The 17,494-nt window shown below is 35.0% G+C and overlaps 3 protein-coding genes across 4 annotated transcripts; 2 read left to right on the plus strand and 1 right to left on the minus strand.

The window, feature by feature from the left end:
• The first annotated feature begins 298 nt into the window (after nucleotides 1-298).
• On the plus strand, nucleotides 299-6,191 carry LOC140827072 (casein kinase 1-like protein HD16). Its single transcript, XM_073189672.1, has 17 exons — nucleotides 299-666; nucleotides 1,097-1,565; nucleotides 1,749-1,874; nucleotides 1,965-2,038; nucleotides 2,128-2,197; nucleotides 2,264-2,319; nucleotides 2,483-2,554; nucleotides 2,702-2,796; nucleotides 3,006-3,072; nucleotides 3,150-3,279; nucleotides 3,370-3,588; nucleotides 3,685-3,815; nucleotides 4,587-4,761; nucleotides 4,863-4,953; nucleotides 5,192-5,349; nucleotides 5,438-5,626; nucleotides 5,819-6,191. The coding sequence occupies exons 2-17, from the start codon at nucleotides 1,161-1,163 to the stop codon at nucleotides 5,876-5,878; spliced, it is 2,118 nt and encodes a 705-aa protein (XP_073045773.1). The 5' UTR covers nucleotides 299-666; nucleotides 1,097-1,160; the 3' UTR covers nucleotides 5,879-6,191.
• Nucleotides 6,192-12,825: 6,634 nt separating this feature from the next.
• LOC140827075 (uncharacterized) lies at nucleotides 12,826-13,607 on the plus strand. Its single transcript, XM_073189680.1, has 2 exons — nucleotides 12,826-13,237; nucleotides 13,325-13,607. The coding sequence occupies exons 1-2, from the start codon at nucleotides 13,073-13,075 to the stop codon at nucleotides 13,433-13,435; spliced, it is 276 nt and encodes a 91-aa protein (XP_073045781.1). The 5' UTR covers nucleotides 12,826-13,072; the 3' UTR covers nucleotides 13,436-13,607.
• A 152-nt stretch (nucleotides 13,608-13,759) lies between these two features.
• LOC140827073 (uncharacterized) lies at nucleotides 13,760-17,477 on the minus strand. 2 transcript variants are annotated; one of them, XM_073189673.1, is made up of 3 exons: nucleotides 17,251-17,477; nucleotides 15,336-15,404; nucleotides 13,760-14,514 (listed from the first exon to the last, which is right to left on the minus strand). In XM_073189673.1, the coding sequence occupies exons 1-3, from the start codon at nucleotides 17,422-17,424 to the stop codon at nucleotides 13,903-13,905; spliced, it is 855 nt and encodes a 284-aa protein (XP_073045774.1). In that variant the 5' UTR covers nucleotides 17,425-17,477; the 3' UTR covers nucleotides 13,760-13,902. The 2 variants fall into 2 exon arrangements, with proteins under 2 accessions (XP_073045774.1, XP_073045775.1); XM_073189674.1 differs by lacking the exon at nucleotides 15,336-15,404 and having other exon boundaries at nucleotides 17,251-17,424.
• Between the last annotated feature and the right edge of the window lie 17 nt (nucleotides 17,478-17,494).

A 17,494-nucleotide genomic window follows, 5' to 3' on the forward strand; every position in this document is an offset into this window, starting at 1 on the left:
TGTTGTTTCATAAATATCACAACTCAAATTAAATATAGAATGATTTAAAAGAATGTAAATCAGTGTCAAACAAAATTATTCTAAATTAAACTCTCATATATTATTTTAATAATAATAAATATATAAAAACAGTAAGAAAAAGAATTCAAAAATGAAAATATAAACGATCTTAAGTCGAGCATTAAAATTTATAAATAATCTTAAAAATAATTTTTTAAATATAAATAAATTTGAGAAAGTCATTTTAGAAATTTAATTTGAAAAGTTTATTGTCTTTAAAAAGGTAATCTTGAAAAACAAAATTACCTGTTGAGATAGGGCAGGCAACATTATACAGACGAGAAACAACAATAAAAGGAGGATCCTCCACGGCAGAATCAATCCCGACGCACCGCTCTTTCCCGAATCAAAATCCAAAATTTCATCTACCCTTCTTCGATTTTTATTGCCCAGGATGTTGGCATACGTAGTGTTGAGTCCTTTTTGTTCTATATTTGTGTAAGATTACCCACTGTTCTTGTTTATTCGACAAAAAAGGAGGTTTCTTTGAGAGGGAATGTGTTTGGAGAGTTTTTTCAGAAGATCTGCTATGGATCGGTTGCTTTTTTCGAGTTGATATCGCTGTAGATTATCTACGATCCTTTCTGCCTTTTTCTATTTCAGAAGGTACGATTAGTGTTTGCCTCGTTTTTTATTCGTGGATATTAATTAATTTATTTCTTGCTATTTTGGTGTGACGATTTCTTGCAAGGACTCTATGATTCACTGTGTGTTTTGTGGATGTGTCATTTATCTGAAATCTAATATCTGCATTACTTATTGGAGAAATCGAGATTTGAAACCAACTGAATACAGTAATTCATTCATGTCCTCAACCTTTGCAAACAATATAAATTCTTCTTCTTTATCGTGTGTCCATTCCAAAGAAGAAGATACATCTTTTAAATATGCTGCATTTTATTGTATTTGGCTCATTCTTATTCTACCACTAAAATATAAGAATTTATTTTCTTCACGTGAACTTTGTCAATCAATTTCTGTCCTCGATGATTTATATGCTAATTTTACGTTATTTCTTTGAGATACTTCTTAATAGGGCGACTGAAGATTCTGAACAGAAGGTGGGTTAGTGAGCGGGAGGTGATTTTGCATGGGTGACGATGCCGGAATTGCGTAGCGGAGCACGGAGATCAAAACGGCTTGTTGATCTCCAGCCTGCACATCAACCCGCTAATCCAGAAGAGAATTGTGTTGCACCTGTTCAGAATAGAACGAGGAGGAGAGGTAGAGGTAGAGGGAATGCAGCTGCTGTAACTAAAGGGCCATCTGCAGTAACGCCAGCTAGGCCAACTGCTGCTGGTCGTGGTCGGGGCATTAGGTTGATAGATTTAGACACAGAGCCACCTTGTGAGGTTCTTCCACATCCTGTTGGCCTTGGTGCTGGGGAACAGCCTCTCAACGTAATAGAGGGTGTTGAAGAAAAGGAAATTGGCATGGACGGTGGGAGTGCAGATAAAGTAATGGGAGTTGAAGAAGAAGTGAGCGCTACTCCAGTACCAGATAGGGTAATTTCATATTTTTTTCGTATTCAAGAATGTTCTATGAAAATCTTGTTATGATCTGTTATTCATGGATCATTGGATTTAAACTCTTGAGATTGCTTGATTTCTTTTCCTGTTATTTACTTATTTAGGTCTTTTCACATTTTAACAGCATTATTAGTGATTGAGTGCATTTTGTTTGTTCAGGTACAAGTGGGCAATTCTCCCATGTATAAGACAGAAAGGAAATTAGGTAAGGGTGGATTTGGCCAAGTTTATGTTGGCCGAAGGGTAAGTGGTGGCACAGAAAGAACAGGACCAGATGCAATCGAGGTATCACTGAGCACCTGTTTTCAACAGTTGGAGAGTTTTGAGCAATCTCTCTTTTTCTGAAATTTATTAGCTTGGTTTATCATTTTCTAGGTCGCACTTAAGTTTGAACACCGAAATAGCAAAGGCTGCAATTATGGCCCTCCATATGAATGGCAGGTGTACAAGTGAGTTTGTTGTTCTTAACTAGAGGATGTTCTCATTTCTTTGCATTACAACTATTCACATCTCACCTGTTGTCTTATTTATTGAAAAGCACACTGAATGGATGCTATGGGATTCCATGGGTTCACTACAAGGGTCGTCAAGGAGATTTTTACATCTTGGTGAGTTTTGATCGCATTTTTTTGCAGCGGATTTTTCAGTATGATCTCAAAGAAATTTTGTTTCAGGTCATGGACATGCTTGGACCCAGTCTTTGGGATGTTTGGAATTCCTTGGGCCAGTCGTAAAGTTCTATCTCTTTGCCTGCTTCCCTCCATCTTTCTGTTCAATCCTTCTTTTTAAGTAAACTAGTTAATACGTGTTGCATTTTCAAATGTGCAACAAAGTAGCTGTTTTATTGTTTCTATGCTGATTCTTTCCTTGTTTATTATTATCACTTGAAACAGAATGTCTCCAAGTATGGTGGCTTGCATCGCTGTTGAGGCTATATCTATTCTTGAAAAGCTTCATCTTAAGGGGTAAAACCTTAAAATTTTAATATGTATAATGATGTGTTGGCTCCTTGATAAGATAAAGTTGTTCACGGACTTCATTTTTCTTGCTTATTACTTTCTTAGTAGAAGACAGCTGATTGATTATCTGTACCCTCCCTTTCACTTTTCTAGATTTGTGCATGGAGATGTGAAACCAGAGAACTTTTTACTTGGTCAACCTGCGTCTGCTGATGAGAAAAAGCTGTATCTCATTGATCTTGGTTTGGGTATGATGCTGCCGTTCCTTTTCTTTAACTTTGTGCTGATGATTGACCATCTAGTTCTTGGTTAGCACCAATAGATGTTCAAAGACAGAAAGATTTCATTTTTTGCTATTGGTTTTTGCGTAGCTTTGATTTTTCTGGTTGACCTTTTGTTTTCATTTTTGCTATCCTGATTAGTGGGCTTTATACTCGTTAATTCCTCATTGGTGCAGCTTCTAAGTGGAAAGATGCATCATCTGGTCAGCATGTTGAATATGATCAGAGGCCAGATATATTCAGGTGTGTGAAGTTCATGCAATATTTTCACATGAGCTATACTTGTTATGAACCAACAAACTCCATCGGTCTGTTCACAGAGGCACAATAAGATATGCTAGTGTACATGCACACCTGGGCCGCACAGGAAGCAGGAGGGATGATCTCGAGTCATTAGCATACACGCTGATATTTCTGATAAAGGGAAGGTTACCTTGGCAAGGCTATCAGGTCAGTTGAGATGACTGCTCCTAGTTACTTGTGAGCTTATTCCATTTTTATGTAATTTATTGTTCTCTGTTCTTATTTGGATGATTGCAGGGTGACAACAAGAGTTTCCTAGTTTGTAAAAAGAAAATGGCCACGTCTCCGGAGTTGATGTGTTGCTTTTGCCCAGCTCCATTTAAGCAGTTCCTCGAGGCTGTTACTAATATGAAGTTTGACGAGGAGCCAAATTACCCGAAATTGATATCCTTTTTTGAGAGTCTAATTGAACCATGCACATCATTGAGACCGATACGAATTGATGGAGCACTCAAGGTGACTTTTTAGCAGAGAACACATAGTCTATTCGTTTTTTTTTTGTTTGTACTGGTTTAGAAAGCATTTGTTTTTTTTTTTTAAATCTTCTATTAGGTTGGACAAAAGCGTGGGAGGATGCTCATTAACTTGGAAGAAGATGAGCAACCAAAAAAGAAAGTACGTCTTGGTAGCCCAGCTACTCAGTGGATTTCAGTTTATAATGCAAGGCGACCCATGAAACAGAGGCAAGCAACTTTAGATTTACTTATATGCTTATTCTGTCATACCTTTGCTATTTTTTGTTTGCTTCTCATGGAATTTTGTTCTACTGCTTTGCAGTTTGTCATTGAAATGAATACCTGAACTCTGATATATTACATGTGTGATTTTATGATTTGCACGAGTAGTCTTTTAGCCGATGGTTTTTATTTGTGAATCTTGATTTAATGTAGGCATTCAACCTTTCCTGTTTGTAATTTTACTTCTTGCTTTATCTTTTGTCTGGAGCCATCTATGTCAGGGGCTTAGTGTTTAAAAAAGTTGGCCAAAGTTGAAAAGTATCATCAAAAGTATGTAACAATTCTGGAGACTTGATATTTTGTTTGGTTGTTTTTTGAGTTGTGCATTGCACGTGTGATTCTATTTCTGTTTGATTTTTTCAATCACATAGAGGTTTTTCGTTTGTGTATTTAGTTTATTTATTTTATTTCTTTTTGGGAACTTATTGTACTTGAATTTGTTGATGCCTGTAGAATTTGAATATCTGAAAATCTAACTTCTGGAAAGTGAGAGCAAATTGCCCTTGTCTTCCTGTTGATTGATGTGTCGATTGTTGTTTCCGTTAATATGAAAGATTTTAGATTCCGACCTATATGAGAATTGCTGTTTCCATTAACATGAAAGATTTGAGATTCCAACCTAGATTGTTTCTCATCCCATGGTGTACTTCCTATATGTGAGATTGCTGCCATATTTGCAATTTCTCTGTTTGTGATTAAATGGTTGCATTTGTGTAGATACCACTACAATGTCGCAGACTCAAGGCTCCGTCAACATGTAGAGAAGGGCAATGAAGATGGCTTACATATCAGCTGTGTAGCATCAGCTTTAAACCTCTGGGCCTTGATCATGGATGCTGGGACAGGTTTCAGTTCACAAGTGTATGAGCTTTCTGCTGTCTTTCTTCACAAGGTTGTTTATCCAACTAACATTCCTTGTTATGACTTCTTGTGTCACGTCCTAGCTTGGTACTGTTTCCTATCCCAACAATAATGTTCTCTGGTTCATGTTAGGATTGGATCATGGAGCAGTGGGAGAAAAATTATTACATCAGTGCAATAGCTGGTGCAGCTAATGGAAGTTCACTGGTGGTTATGTCTAAAGGTGGGTTGAAGCTTCTCTCTTGTTGCGATTTTTGTCTCATGGGGCTCACTTCCATTTTTTGCCATGCTTTTTTGGATGGTGTAAACTGTAAAGATATGCTCTTTATTAAATGTCCACCACTGCACTAATTGGTTGGTCACTTTTCTGACCATAAACAGCTTATAACATAACATTTATGATTGTGCACACGATGCTTCTGATCAAATATTTTTGCTATATGCTTTCGGGATTTTTTCAGGAACTCCTTACACCCAACAGTCGTATAAAGTTAGTGAATCATTTCCATTCAAGTGGATTAATAAAAAGTGGAAGGAAGGTTTCCATGTCACATCCATGACTACCGCCGGCAGTCGCTGGGGTGTTGTAATGTCCCGAAATTCTGGATATTCTGAGCAGGTAAGACTTAATTAATAAGTTGAACAGTCAACCTAAGGACTTCCTGTACTTTGAGTTATGTCTAAGTAATGTGCCGGTGTGTTCTTAGGTTGTGGAGCTTGATTTTCTCTATCCTAGTGAGGGAATACATCGTCGATGGGAAAATGGCTACAGAATAACCTCCATGGCTGCTACAGCTGATCAAGCGGCCTTCATACTTAGTGTACCCAGACGTAAAATCATGGATGAGGCTCAGGAGACCCTTCGGACATCTGCCTTCCCTAGCACCCACGTAAAGGTAGTAGCTGCTCGTCTGATAATTTATTTGCGGATATTTGGGATACACAATGGATTGGAATCAGAGTACAGTTTAGCCTGGAATTATATATTTCATTGGAGAATTTCGATGACGTTTAACCCTATCAGTTCTTTACCATTTCATAAACTTGAAGGTATGAACCCCTGATAGTCCTTTTGATTTTGTTTGCAGGAGAAGTGGTCCAAAAATCTCTACATAGCATCAATATGCTACGGTCGTACCGTTTGCTGAAGGTCTTGTGCAATATATTCTGGTGCTGAAGATGACAATATTAAAATTTTGGAAGCTCATATTCTTTGGCTCCGATTTTGATTACCATGTGTGTATCAGGTTCTCTACTCTTTTGCCTCAAAAATCATGTTATGTAACTGTAAAATTTACTGCCTCCGCTTCTGATAAATGCAAAATGACATGAGAGTTAAAATACAGAGAGGGGGAGGAATATTGCGATTGATCTTTATCCAAATTCCAAACCCAACCCTTGATTATGTGGCAGCTTGCCATTTTACATTGAAATTGGTAATGTTATATCAAGTGGACCTCTCTACTTCCTTTATTATTTATTCTCAGTATCAGCATGTGACATTATGTTACCAATCTGGATCCCAGCTGAGCTCTAATAAATTAACGGGTGGAAGAGTGTAAAAAATTTTCTGGCAATAGATGGATGAAGGTATTTTATCGACACCGTTGAGATTCATGATGGTTGGTGTTTGTATAAGTGGCCACAAATGTCGGATACGGACGGCTATATGAATTTTTCCAAAATAGATTAGAGAAAATTTTCACAACACAATTCAGAAATTAATTTATATGTAAGACGTTGAAACATCTTATGTCAAAAGATGTGATTGACTACTATCTGCATAAAGACATGACTATCTGAATGGACATACAGATTTTGTGAATAAGCAATTCTTCATTTAAATCTTTTCCGGAAGACTTAATTAGTAATATATATATGTCATGTGTGTATATCAGTGTTCTAAAAAAACCTGTTTAAGCTCCGTTTAAGTGCGTTTTTTTAATTTTAATTATGATTAAGCATGTTTGATAAAGATTTGACAAATATTTAGCATTTTTTAATGTGGTCTAGTTGCAAAAACAAATAAAGATTGTAATTTTGAGATTTTATATTTTTATAAAAATGAGAATTAATGCATTAGATTTAAATTTATCATATTTATGTATTATTTTATTTATTTATTATTTTGAGATAATTACAATTATATTAAAGATAAAAAAACTTTTTTTTCACGTTTAAGCATATGTTAATTTCGCTTAAACGTGAAAAGTTTGGAGCTCGACGTCCGTGCTTCGGGGCGTTTCACGCTTTTTAAAACCTTAGTATATATAGGAATCAGAACCAAAATCATTGATCAAAGATCCAAGAATCCACACCAACCAGAACACACGTTTCCCCAAGAATAATACCGTTTCACATGGTATCCGATCCACTTAGTCGTATCATTCCATACTCCAAATTTATATAAATATATATATTTTGCGTAATTTTTTATGTGGCGGCTCGCGTATATGTATTAACATTCGGAGTAGATTTTACATTTTGTACCCGAACATGGCTCGAATACGCATGGTTATAGACTTTATATAAATATTACGCATGGCCCGAAAATTAGTTTCAAAATCACAAATTAGTGTTTATTATTATTTATTTTATCGTTATTACTATTATTATTTTATACCATAATTATTATAAAAAAATATAATACTTAACAATATTACAGTTTATTTAATTTTAAATACTACTATAATTTTAAATAATATTAATCTAAATGTCTTTAATTAGTGTTATTATTAGTATCATATACTAATACCGAACATTATTTTAATTACTATTTTCTTATAAATTTATTTAACATTAATACCAAAAATTAATTAATATTTTAACACTATAATCAATTTACAATTTTGTAATTACAATAATATACGGATTATTATTACTTGTTATTCTTTCTTCATTCATTCTTTCAGATGAATAATAGTAGTAACGACAAAAATAATAAAATTAATAAGTAATTACAAAGAAATTAAGCAAAAAGATAACATCACCGTATACATTAATAAAAATAATAAAGGTGATTCACATTAATGAGGATTAAGGAAACATTATTATTAATAGTATATATTATTTTATTAGTATTTGTATTCATATAAATTTATTATTATTATTATCATTATTAAATACTATTTTTATTAGAAGACTAATAATAAAAAAGTGTGGTCGCCTTTTAATTTAATCTTACGAATCATATGTTTTTAACTAATCGCTTAATTTTCTAACTTATACAAATAAATTTTGTTTTAGTCATATATATTTTTATCACAAATGATATATGTTCATTAACAAAATAATTTTTAAAATAAAAAAGGATGAATCTAAGAAAAAATATATTGGATTCCAAGTTTTATGTCTAATTGTTTAACATAAATATAAATATGATTTAATCTAAATAATCAATTGAAAAAATACAATTATTAATGTATTTGTATTATATTTAAAAAAATCAGCAATAATAAAAAAACACATACATTCATTATAAGAGTAATCAAATAAATTACAAACAATAATTTTAATATTGTAAAAAAAATAATATCAATATAAAAAAAATAATTAGTAAAATTACTTTTCAGAACTATTCGTGTGACCAAATTAACGAATAATATTAAAACCTGAAATTTATGAAAATTATAATCAAGATGTTACAAAAAAATTATTTCAATATTCATAAAATTATAATAAATATCTTGCACGTATTTTTTTAAATGTTTTTAGAGTAGAATATTTTTAAAAATGTTTTTTTATTTTGATATTATTATTTTTTTTAAAAAAAAAACCTATGTATAAGCCCCAATTCATTTAGAGGTATAGGGGAAATTAATATGTACAAAGCCCAAATGATTTAAAAGGCATAGGGAAAATAACAAATAAAACACTGGGCCAACCAACGTATTAAATATGTAGAAAACAAGTGGACGAGTGAATTGAAAATTTAAGATCGTCATCAAAAAAACAAGAAAAATGGAATTTTTCAAATAAAAGAAGTGGAGAAGAACTTCGGAAAAAACAAAACAAACAAAATTGAAGAAACAAAAATTCTTCTAGGTTTGTATTTCAAATTTATTTATATGTCAAATTGTAATAAATGAAATAGTAATGTTTTTTAATTATTATGTGAGTATATTATGATTTTAACTTTCCAGGGTTAAAAGGTGAACATTGGGGATTTTAGAATTTCTAATATTTAGGGTTGAAATATTGAAATTATTATATTTTTTCCAAAAAAGACAAAACTTTGGTTTTTTTAAAAAATATTCGTATTTGAAATCTATATGATTTGACTTGCTATTTTATATCTATTGATTTATGTTGAAAATTTCAAGATTGAACATTATGGTTAAAAAATAAAGAATCAGCCATTTGGCTTGAATTATCCTATATAACTATAACTTATAAAATTCATTTTGGTTACATGTGAACATTACACTGAAGAATAAAAAAAATTTTAGATTTTTTCAGAATCATCGTCAATGAAAAAACCGAGACTTGAAAATGAGATTTTTGATGAACCGTTTCAGTGTAACACTTTACGAGTATATTTATGATATTGAAATGTGTATCTCAATAAAGTAAAAGAGATGTAACTTAAAGCTGATATGAAAAAGGCCTGAGGAGAAATTATTGTTGCATCTCCGAAAAATACTTCTGGTGTAGAAGACAAGATATTGATAAGATCATTCGAGACCATGCTAAAGACTAAATTAAACCGATGATCAAATCAATGTCAAGGAGTAGACAAGAGTTGGATAAATACTTGATATATTGTCTCGGATCAAAGAACAATTTATCAAGCTATATATAATAGTAGATAACGTAAAAGCAAAATGCAGGATTCGTCATATACCGTCTAACTGCTCACACTGCTTGAGTCAGGGGCGGAGCCAAAAGCTCCTATAAAGCCTGGGTGACCCAATTTTTTTTTAAAAAAATTATATGTAAATTTTATATAATTTTGGAATAATATAATATTAGCTCGGGTAGATCAATTTAATATATTAAAAAATTATAGAGTTTAAATTTTAGCTCGGACGGAGCCATATTTCTGGCTCCGTCACTGGCTTGAGCAATGTCCGGTCTTATACAGATTATGGCGAACATCAAACTTCCCACTGCTGATGCATATGGTACTGGAGACATGTCCATCCTCTCTGCTTCACTGCTAGGACACATCTCGGAGGATAACTTGAAGTTAACAGGAAGATTGGTCGAAATTGGCTTACTATCTTGCATGTTGAAGCGTTGCAAGACTTCATTCAAATAATTTTTATGGTAAAAACCAAATCTTTATGTTACTTCTGTCTCGGTGAACTTGCATCCCTAGAATCTTGTTTGTTGGTCCCAAGTCCTTCATATCAAATTCCCTAGCCAGCTGTGCCTTCAATCATTGGACATGATCTTTGTTTGGGCCTTCTACCAACATGTTATTCACATACAACAGTAAAATGATATAATCATTACCAGACCTCTTAAAACATGTACAAAATTTTGCACCCAATCTGTTGTATCCAAGGCTCATGATATAGGAATCAAATCTCTTGTACCAACATCTCGGCACCTATTTGAGACCGTACAGATATTTGTTCAACCTGCAAACCAAGTTCTCTTTGCTTTTTTCCGCAAAACCTTTTAACTGAAACATATAGATTTCTTCTTCAAGATCTCCATGAAGAAACGTCGTTTGCACATATAGCTGTTCTAGATGTAGGTCAAATACTGCACACAATGCTAACACTACTCTAACTGTTGTAAGCCGGATCACAGGAGAAAATATTTCATTGAAGTCGATGTTTTCTTTCTGACGATACCTTTTTACCACCAATCTAGTATGATACCGCTCCACTTGTTTATTGCCATCACGCTTGATCTTAAAGACCCATCTGTTACCAATGGATTTCCTCTCTCGTGGTAGTGTAACAAGATCACAAGTTTTATTCTTGTCGAATGCCTCCAACTCTTCTTGCATTGCTATCATCTACAAGCATACATCTGAGCTTTGAGTAGCCTTATGGAAACTCGATGGCTCACCATCCTATGACAATAGACCATATACAATATTGCTTTCAGTGACATAATATGAAAGCCAACCTGTTGGTCTTATGTCTCGAGTTAACCGCCTCACATTGAAAACTTCAGACTCAACATGTTCTTGTTCTTCGTGCTCTGGTATTGCTTCACAAGAAATTTAACCTTCGTCTATCTTATTTTCCACCTGAAACATAGTATTTTATCCGGCAGATGGCCAGTGGCCTAAAGAAACGACATATTTTGGAAATATAGATTTGAATTGCGAAGAATATGAAAGAAAAACACCAAGCGTGCCTTTGTATTCTTTTACTTTATCTTCCTCGGAGATAACATTCATGCTGATGACAAGCTCGTGAACAGTAGGATCCCACAAGTGAAATCTCTTTTTACTCCATCAGCATAACCCAAGAAGATACATTTTCTGGATTTTGAATCCAACTTCGATCTTTCTTGCTCATTGTACAAAACATACACAAGAATTCTAAATGTATGCAAATTAGAAAAATCAGTTGGCTTCTCAGTCAAGATCTCCATCAGAGTCTTAAGATCAATCGCCAGTGAAGGAGAACGATTCATAATATACAAGCGGTTTTGACTGCTTCCACCCAAATTGACTTGTCTAAACCCGTAATACTTAACATATCTCCATCAGAGTCTTCAGATCATCCGCTCTGCCACTCCATTCTATTGAGATGTGTAAGCCGTCATAAACTGTCTTTTCATGCCCTAATGTTGACAATATGCTTCAAATTCGTTACTGGTATATTCTTCTCCATTTTAGTTATCAAACACTTGATTTTCTTTTCAGAATCAAGTTCACTCCGCGCTTTGAAATCTTTGAAGATCTGGAAAACATCTGATTTTTTTTTGATTGGATACATCCAACATCTCCTAGAGAAATCATCAATGAACGAGAGAGTATCTTGCTACTCCTAGGGATACAACAGGTACTTGCCAAACATCTGAATGAATCAGCTCCAGTATGCTTTTGCTTCTGCAAGTAGAAGTACCAAACTTTAATCTGAGTTGTTTACTGGTAACACAATGCTCACAAAAAGGTAGTGACACTTTTGTAAGTCCCGACAACTGCTTCCGTTCTGAGAGAATTTTTAACCCTCGTTTTAACATATGCCCGAGCTTTATATGTCATAACACTGTTAATTTTTCTCCTGAACCAATTGATGCAACAGCTAGTTCCGTCTCTTTATGTGTTTCTCTCAAAAGTACAAACAGATTTGCATCAATTTTTTTTCGCCTTAATAACCACAAGCGCGCTCTTCACAATTTTCATGATCTCATTATCGATACGGGTTTTGCACCCAATATCATCCAATTGCCCCAAAGACAAAAGATTTTTCGTTAGTCCCTTCACATGTCGTACCTCCTGCATAGTGCGAATGGTGTCATCAAACATTTTTATTTTGATAATACCGAGCCATTTCCAAGGCATGATATTTCCCATGAATACAGATCCTCCTGAGACTAGTTCATAATGATCAAATCATTCTCTCCGAGACGTCATGTGCCATGTCGCTCCTGAATCCATAATCCATGTGTCACAAAATATGTGCCTGCCTTCTATAACTGTTGCGGCTTCGCTAAATAACATTTCATCACCACCTGAAGTAATGACCACATTTCCTTGTGAACTATTGTTGATACTCGTGCATTCTTTCTTGAAGTGTCATTTACCGCCACATTTAAAGCAGTAAATATTTTTCTTCTTACTTCTCAATTTTGATCTACCTCGTCTTTGGCTCTCAGTGGAGTCACGGTCCATAATCTTCCTCTTACCATTGGTAAAGTATTTGTCTATTTTGATGTTATCAACATATCTTCCTTATTCTAGCGCCGATTTTTTTATCCGAAACCGCAGTTAAAAAGCCCATAAGAGTTTTGTTTCTGAAAACATATTTAAAGCTAAACCTGATATATTGCTGTGGTAGCAACAGCTAGGGTGATACCCAGTCGCAAATAATGGCTTCCGTGTGCATATGTTGTGTGCGACAACATTTTGAGAATGTTTCAAGATCGGTTAAGACAAGGATTGGTTGGAATATACAAATAGTTAGAAAGTCAAGCCAGCTAATTACTAACAAGACAGGATGACCAAGTCTGATATTCTCGCACTAACCTAACCCTCTTTATACTTTTCAATGCATGACAAATTTGGAGTTGGTAGCAACAGCTTTGACTTGTCCGCAAAAAAACAAATGGCCAAGTCGTAGTCTAACTTACGCGTTGGGTCTCTATTATAAGTACACTCAAGATGCGCTATCTATCTTCATATCACTATTTGTTTCGATTAAAATCCAGAAATGTGCCCTCTGAGATTCATCTTGGTGTTCTTCTCCGCGATACTGGCAGCTTATTTGGCATGGAATTCCTTAACTTCTTCCCAGGAATTCACATCTACAGAAGATTTATCCCAACATGACAATGAAACTTCTACTAAACACAAACAACGATTTCACCTTCTCAAGGTAGGCAAGCATGATGCAATTCGTTCTCTATGTTTGTTCGTTCTTTCTTTTTTTCGCTGATGTTCTCTTTCTGAATATTTATTTTAGATGATGCAAAATGGATTCTGGGTGTTGATCGATATGGCAAGTGGACGTTACCTGTGGCGGAGCATCGAACAAGTTAAACAGACGGGAAGTGTAAGGGTAGCAGCAAGTTAGAATTCCGGCCTATCACCAATTCTGTAAAGCAATGACATTTATTAGCACTTATCTCACGTCATCGAAAACAATGACGTGTATCTGTACATGGAAAAGTCTGTGTATGAATCTGAGTTCGTATTCTTAATTGTTCATGCTGACAAGCAGCGAACAGCTGAAACTGTTAATTCTTTGAGAGCTCTTACTTGGTAGATAGGTCTGATGTGGGGCTCGTCTTCATTCATTCCATTGTTGCTCACAAAATTAGACTTGGTAAAATATTAAATGCAATCATCCATGAAGAATAGCATGAAGTAATGGTAACATCAGCAATGGAAGAATGGGTAGAGAAGGAAGAATCACACTTGTTCTCACAACAAAAATAGGCGAGAGTAGATCATATAATAGCTTTTTAACTGGAAACATATACACAAACGTTCAGGATAACATATACCCATTACAGAACAGCATTGCCAACAACAGCAGCTTTAGTTTAGATCAACTTGTAGCTTTATTGACATATACAAAAGAGTCAGGAGAGCACCTTGGGGCAGTGGAATATACCCTGCAAGAGTTGAGCCAAACCACATGGCAATTACCACCAGAGCAACAACGCCGCTACTTGTTTTGCCACAAACCCAACTTGCAAATGACAGCAACATGGAAAGCAAAATACCACCTCTCCCTCCTAAAATCCAGGCGAGTAAATAACCAAACTTATATCCTGCATCCAGTTTGTGGTCAATCAAAGCCACAAGGCTGCTAAATGTGAGAGATAATCGGACTCCCACAGTCTGCATCAAAAACAGAGAGAGGAAAGCTGATCTTAGCACCTCGACGAAAGAGTCTCTCTCCTCATTTAGCTTTTCTTTCTCAGAAAACTTGCTGGGGTTTTTATAAAATTGCTCTTCTTTATTATAATATTGCTCCCAATATTTCTCATTTCTCATTTTACGCCTATCGGAAGCCCATTTATAAAACCTCATTCCACCTTCATAAGCCAGATTGGAGTCCCATTCATCACCCAAAGGCCTTCTGGCACTTTCATGACGTTGCAGGGATCGATCATACTCATTTCTTGTTATTTCCTTGATCAGAATCTGCCACAAAATTATTGTTCCTTTAAATATATCTTGACATTGGAAGATAGAAAACTTACCAAGTCCACAATTATGGGGGAGGTTCGACGGCACGACATTTAATAATGCAAGAGATTGCAGAGTTTTTTCATCGAGAACCAATAAATGAACTCTTCAAAATACTAAATACCAACTTCCCATGCTGCAATTTAAATGAGACTAAAATAAGAAGTTTGCTAACATGCAACATGTTTGACTTCTGTTTTCTTAATTTTAATATTGCTGATAAATTTGAAGAACAAAATTTAAAAATATTCCTGTATAATAAACATCAGATGGTTGAAACCTTTAGGTTTGCATCAGGAAGTCACCACAAAGAAATAAACTACAAAAAATCGTTAGATGTGGACACAAATGAAAATCCACATCGAAACCAAAAGCAGGAAGAACCACTAAGACGATATTAAATGTTAAACTACTATCGAATTCCAGGGTGGGACTTGGGAGTAAAATGTTTGCCTATATATCTTATGGCCAATTTCATCCTGAAACTATTTAGATCACACACAGAAGTAAAACGTGGACATGAGGAAATAAGAACTGTAACAAAAATAATTATGACCTTTGAAATCAAATGTCATGTAAACTTATAATACCATTTTTATCACCCTATACTAAAATAAGAGAAATAAATCCAAATTTTATTCAAATGAGAATGACACTTATCTCCTAGACGTAGATCATCATGGGCAAAGATCATTCCTATTTCCTCATTTCACTATCTCCTTATTATAGGTAATGTATCAATGAAAAGACAATAAAAATAAAAAAAGATTTCTCACATCATATGCAAGGCGGATACTCTTGAAAGCCTCGTTTGCTCCTACTTCCTTGTTAACATCAGGGTGATACTGCAATACAAATTAAGAGCAGCTGAATCAAAGAGTAATTTGATCTTCTAAAATACAGACATTTTTTAAAAAAAAATAAAAGGGCCACAAAACCACAAGCACGCATATCACATAGCATACGGACTTGAGTCCTAATTAATCACGTGTTTGTCATGAAAATTACTGTGTGGGGGGGTTAAAAAGGTCATTAAACCATATACGTTACGTTTTTCTTTTTGGGGGGGAGGAGTGGGCCTAGAGAAATAGTTTTGCATTTTGCACATGGAAGCCTCCTAATAGCCCCTTATTATAAGGGTAATACATGCCAATAAAGTGAGAGAGATTGTTAGAGCTAGATAGATTCACGCTGACATTGAGGATTAATGTGTTATGACCATAAAGCGATCAAGGATGTGCTTATTAATGATGAGACTAGTGTCAGTCATGGATATGTTGAATAGGTTACATCCATGAAAATGAGTCGAGACCAATGATGGCGTGATTAGAAGTTCCAATCATCGCAGCCCTATGATGTTCTTAGGTTAGGTGTTAAACAAGCACTTCAAACCATTAAAAGGAGGAAAGCATCCCAATGAGGTGAGTCACATGTCGTTACTTCAGAGGCTTTCAAAAAATAATATTTTCCGCCAAATAAAGTTAGTATTTCATTATTTAAGACAACTAATGCCACTAAACATTAAAATAAAAGAAGAGAATCAAGCATTGTGCTTTGACTAGGGATGACAATGGGGGCGGGCGGAGCAGAGCGGGGCGGGAGCGGCCATCCCCGGTTCTATCTACTCGGGGAATCCTCATCCCTGTTTTCGTCTTTGCTTCAAATACCCATTGAGTTAAGCCAAAAATTTCTTCAATTTTCTTTAAAAATTATTGATACAAGAATCCAATAATATATAAATATATAAATAATATTACTTAAACAATACACATGATATATAATATTAATAATCCATCATTTAATAAACATAAAAAATCAAACTTCATCATCATCATATTCCTCTCTTCTCCATTAATGACATCCTATTTGGATCTAGAAGTATAATACCCAAACCCGAACCCATACCCGAAAACACGCCCCCAAACCCGTCCCGTTTCGAGATTTCCCCGCGAGGAAAATAGTCATCCCTATCCGCTTTGTTTGGAATACTCATAATCTTACAAATTTGGTTGGTTAGCCACAAGCAAGGACGCGGGGAAAATTGCCACCCCTTTCCGCTTTGTTAGGAATCCTCATAATTTTACAAATTTGGTTGGTTCGCCACAAGCAAGGAGTGTGTGGAAGGTTTCTCAATGAATTGGAAATTGTTGGTTGCTTGAAATGTAAAAGGCTTAAAGCATTATCTTATGTCCATTGTCCCTCATGGTTAAATGCTCCGAACTGATTAGAAAGTTACATGAATTTGACAACTTAAATTATGGTAATGATTTCTGATCGCACCCTGTCATTTGTAACTTTTACGATTTTAGTGTTCCTTTTCCATACCCGCATTTAAGTTTTAAAATTTTAGCTTAACATGTGAAAGAATATGTTGTTTAGAAAAAATACCTAGAAGCTTTTTCAGGGGAAAAATACAAAACCTCAAGATAAATTAACAAATGCTGCCTTGAGTTATCAATGGAAAATTCCAAAGTATATTTCTTAAATACAAAAAGGGTTTCCCTAAAGAAATAAAGTAGCTAGGTGGAGTAAATGATGAAGTCTATATAAGTCCATTAGAAGGCAGATTAACAAATTTCCATTTTGCTGATACACCGAGTGCTAATTACTTAATCCCCCGGAACAGTAGTTTTACCTTCGAAAAGTACGATTCTTTATCTGGAATTGGATGAAATATGAAACATGAAATACCTTGAGAGCGAGGAGACGATAGGCTCTCTTAATATCGCTGGTGGAAGCGTTTGGCGAGACCCCCAGCACGGCATAGTGATTCCGCTGTCCGTTGGCGGCGGCGGACGCAGTGAATTGAGGTCGGCTCCGGCTCTGGGAGGTGCGGCCCAGCACGAAGTACCCGTAGGCCTGCATAATCGATTGATCGTACACTGTAACTAAAGCGCCATTCGTGGAGTCGCGTGATATGCGACCGACGGGTTAG

The sequence above is a fragment of the Primulina eburnea genome, chromosome 3 (genome assembly GCF_022965805.1).
Source record: "Primulina eburnea isolate SZY01 chromosome 3, ASM2296580v1, whole genome shotgun sequence".
Lineage (NCBI taxonomy): Eukaryota > Viridiplantae > Streptophyta > Magnoliopsida > Lamiales > Gesneriaceae > Primulina > Primulina eburnea.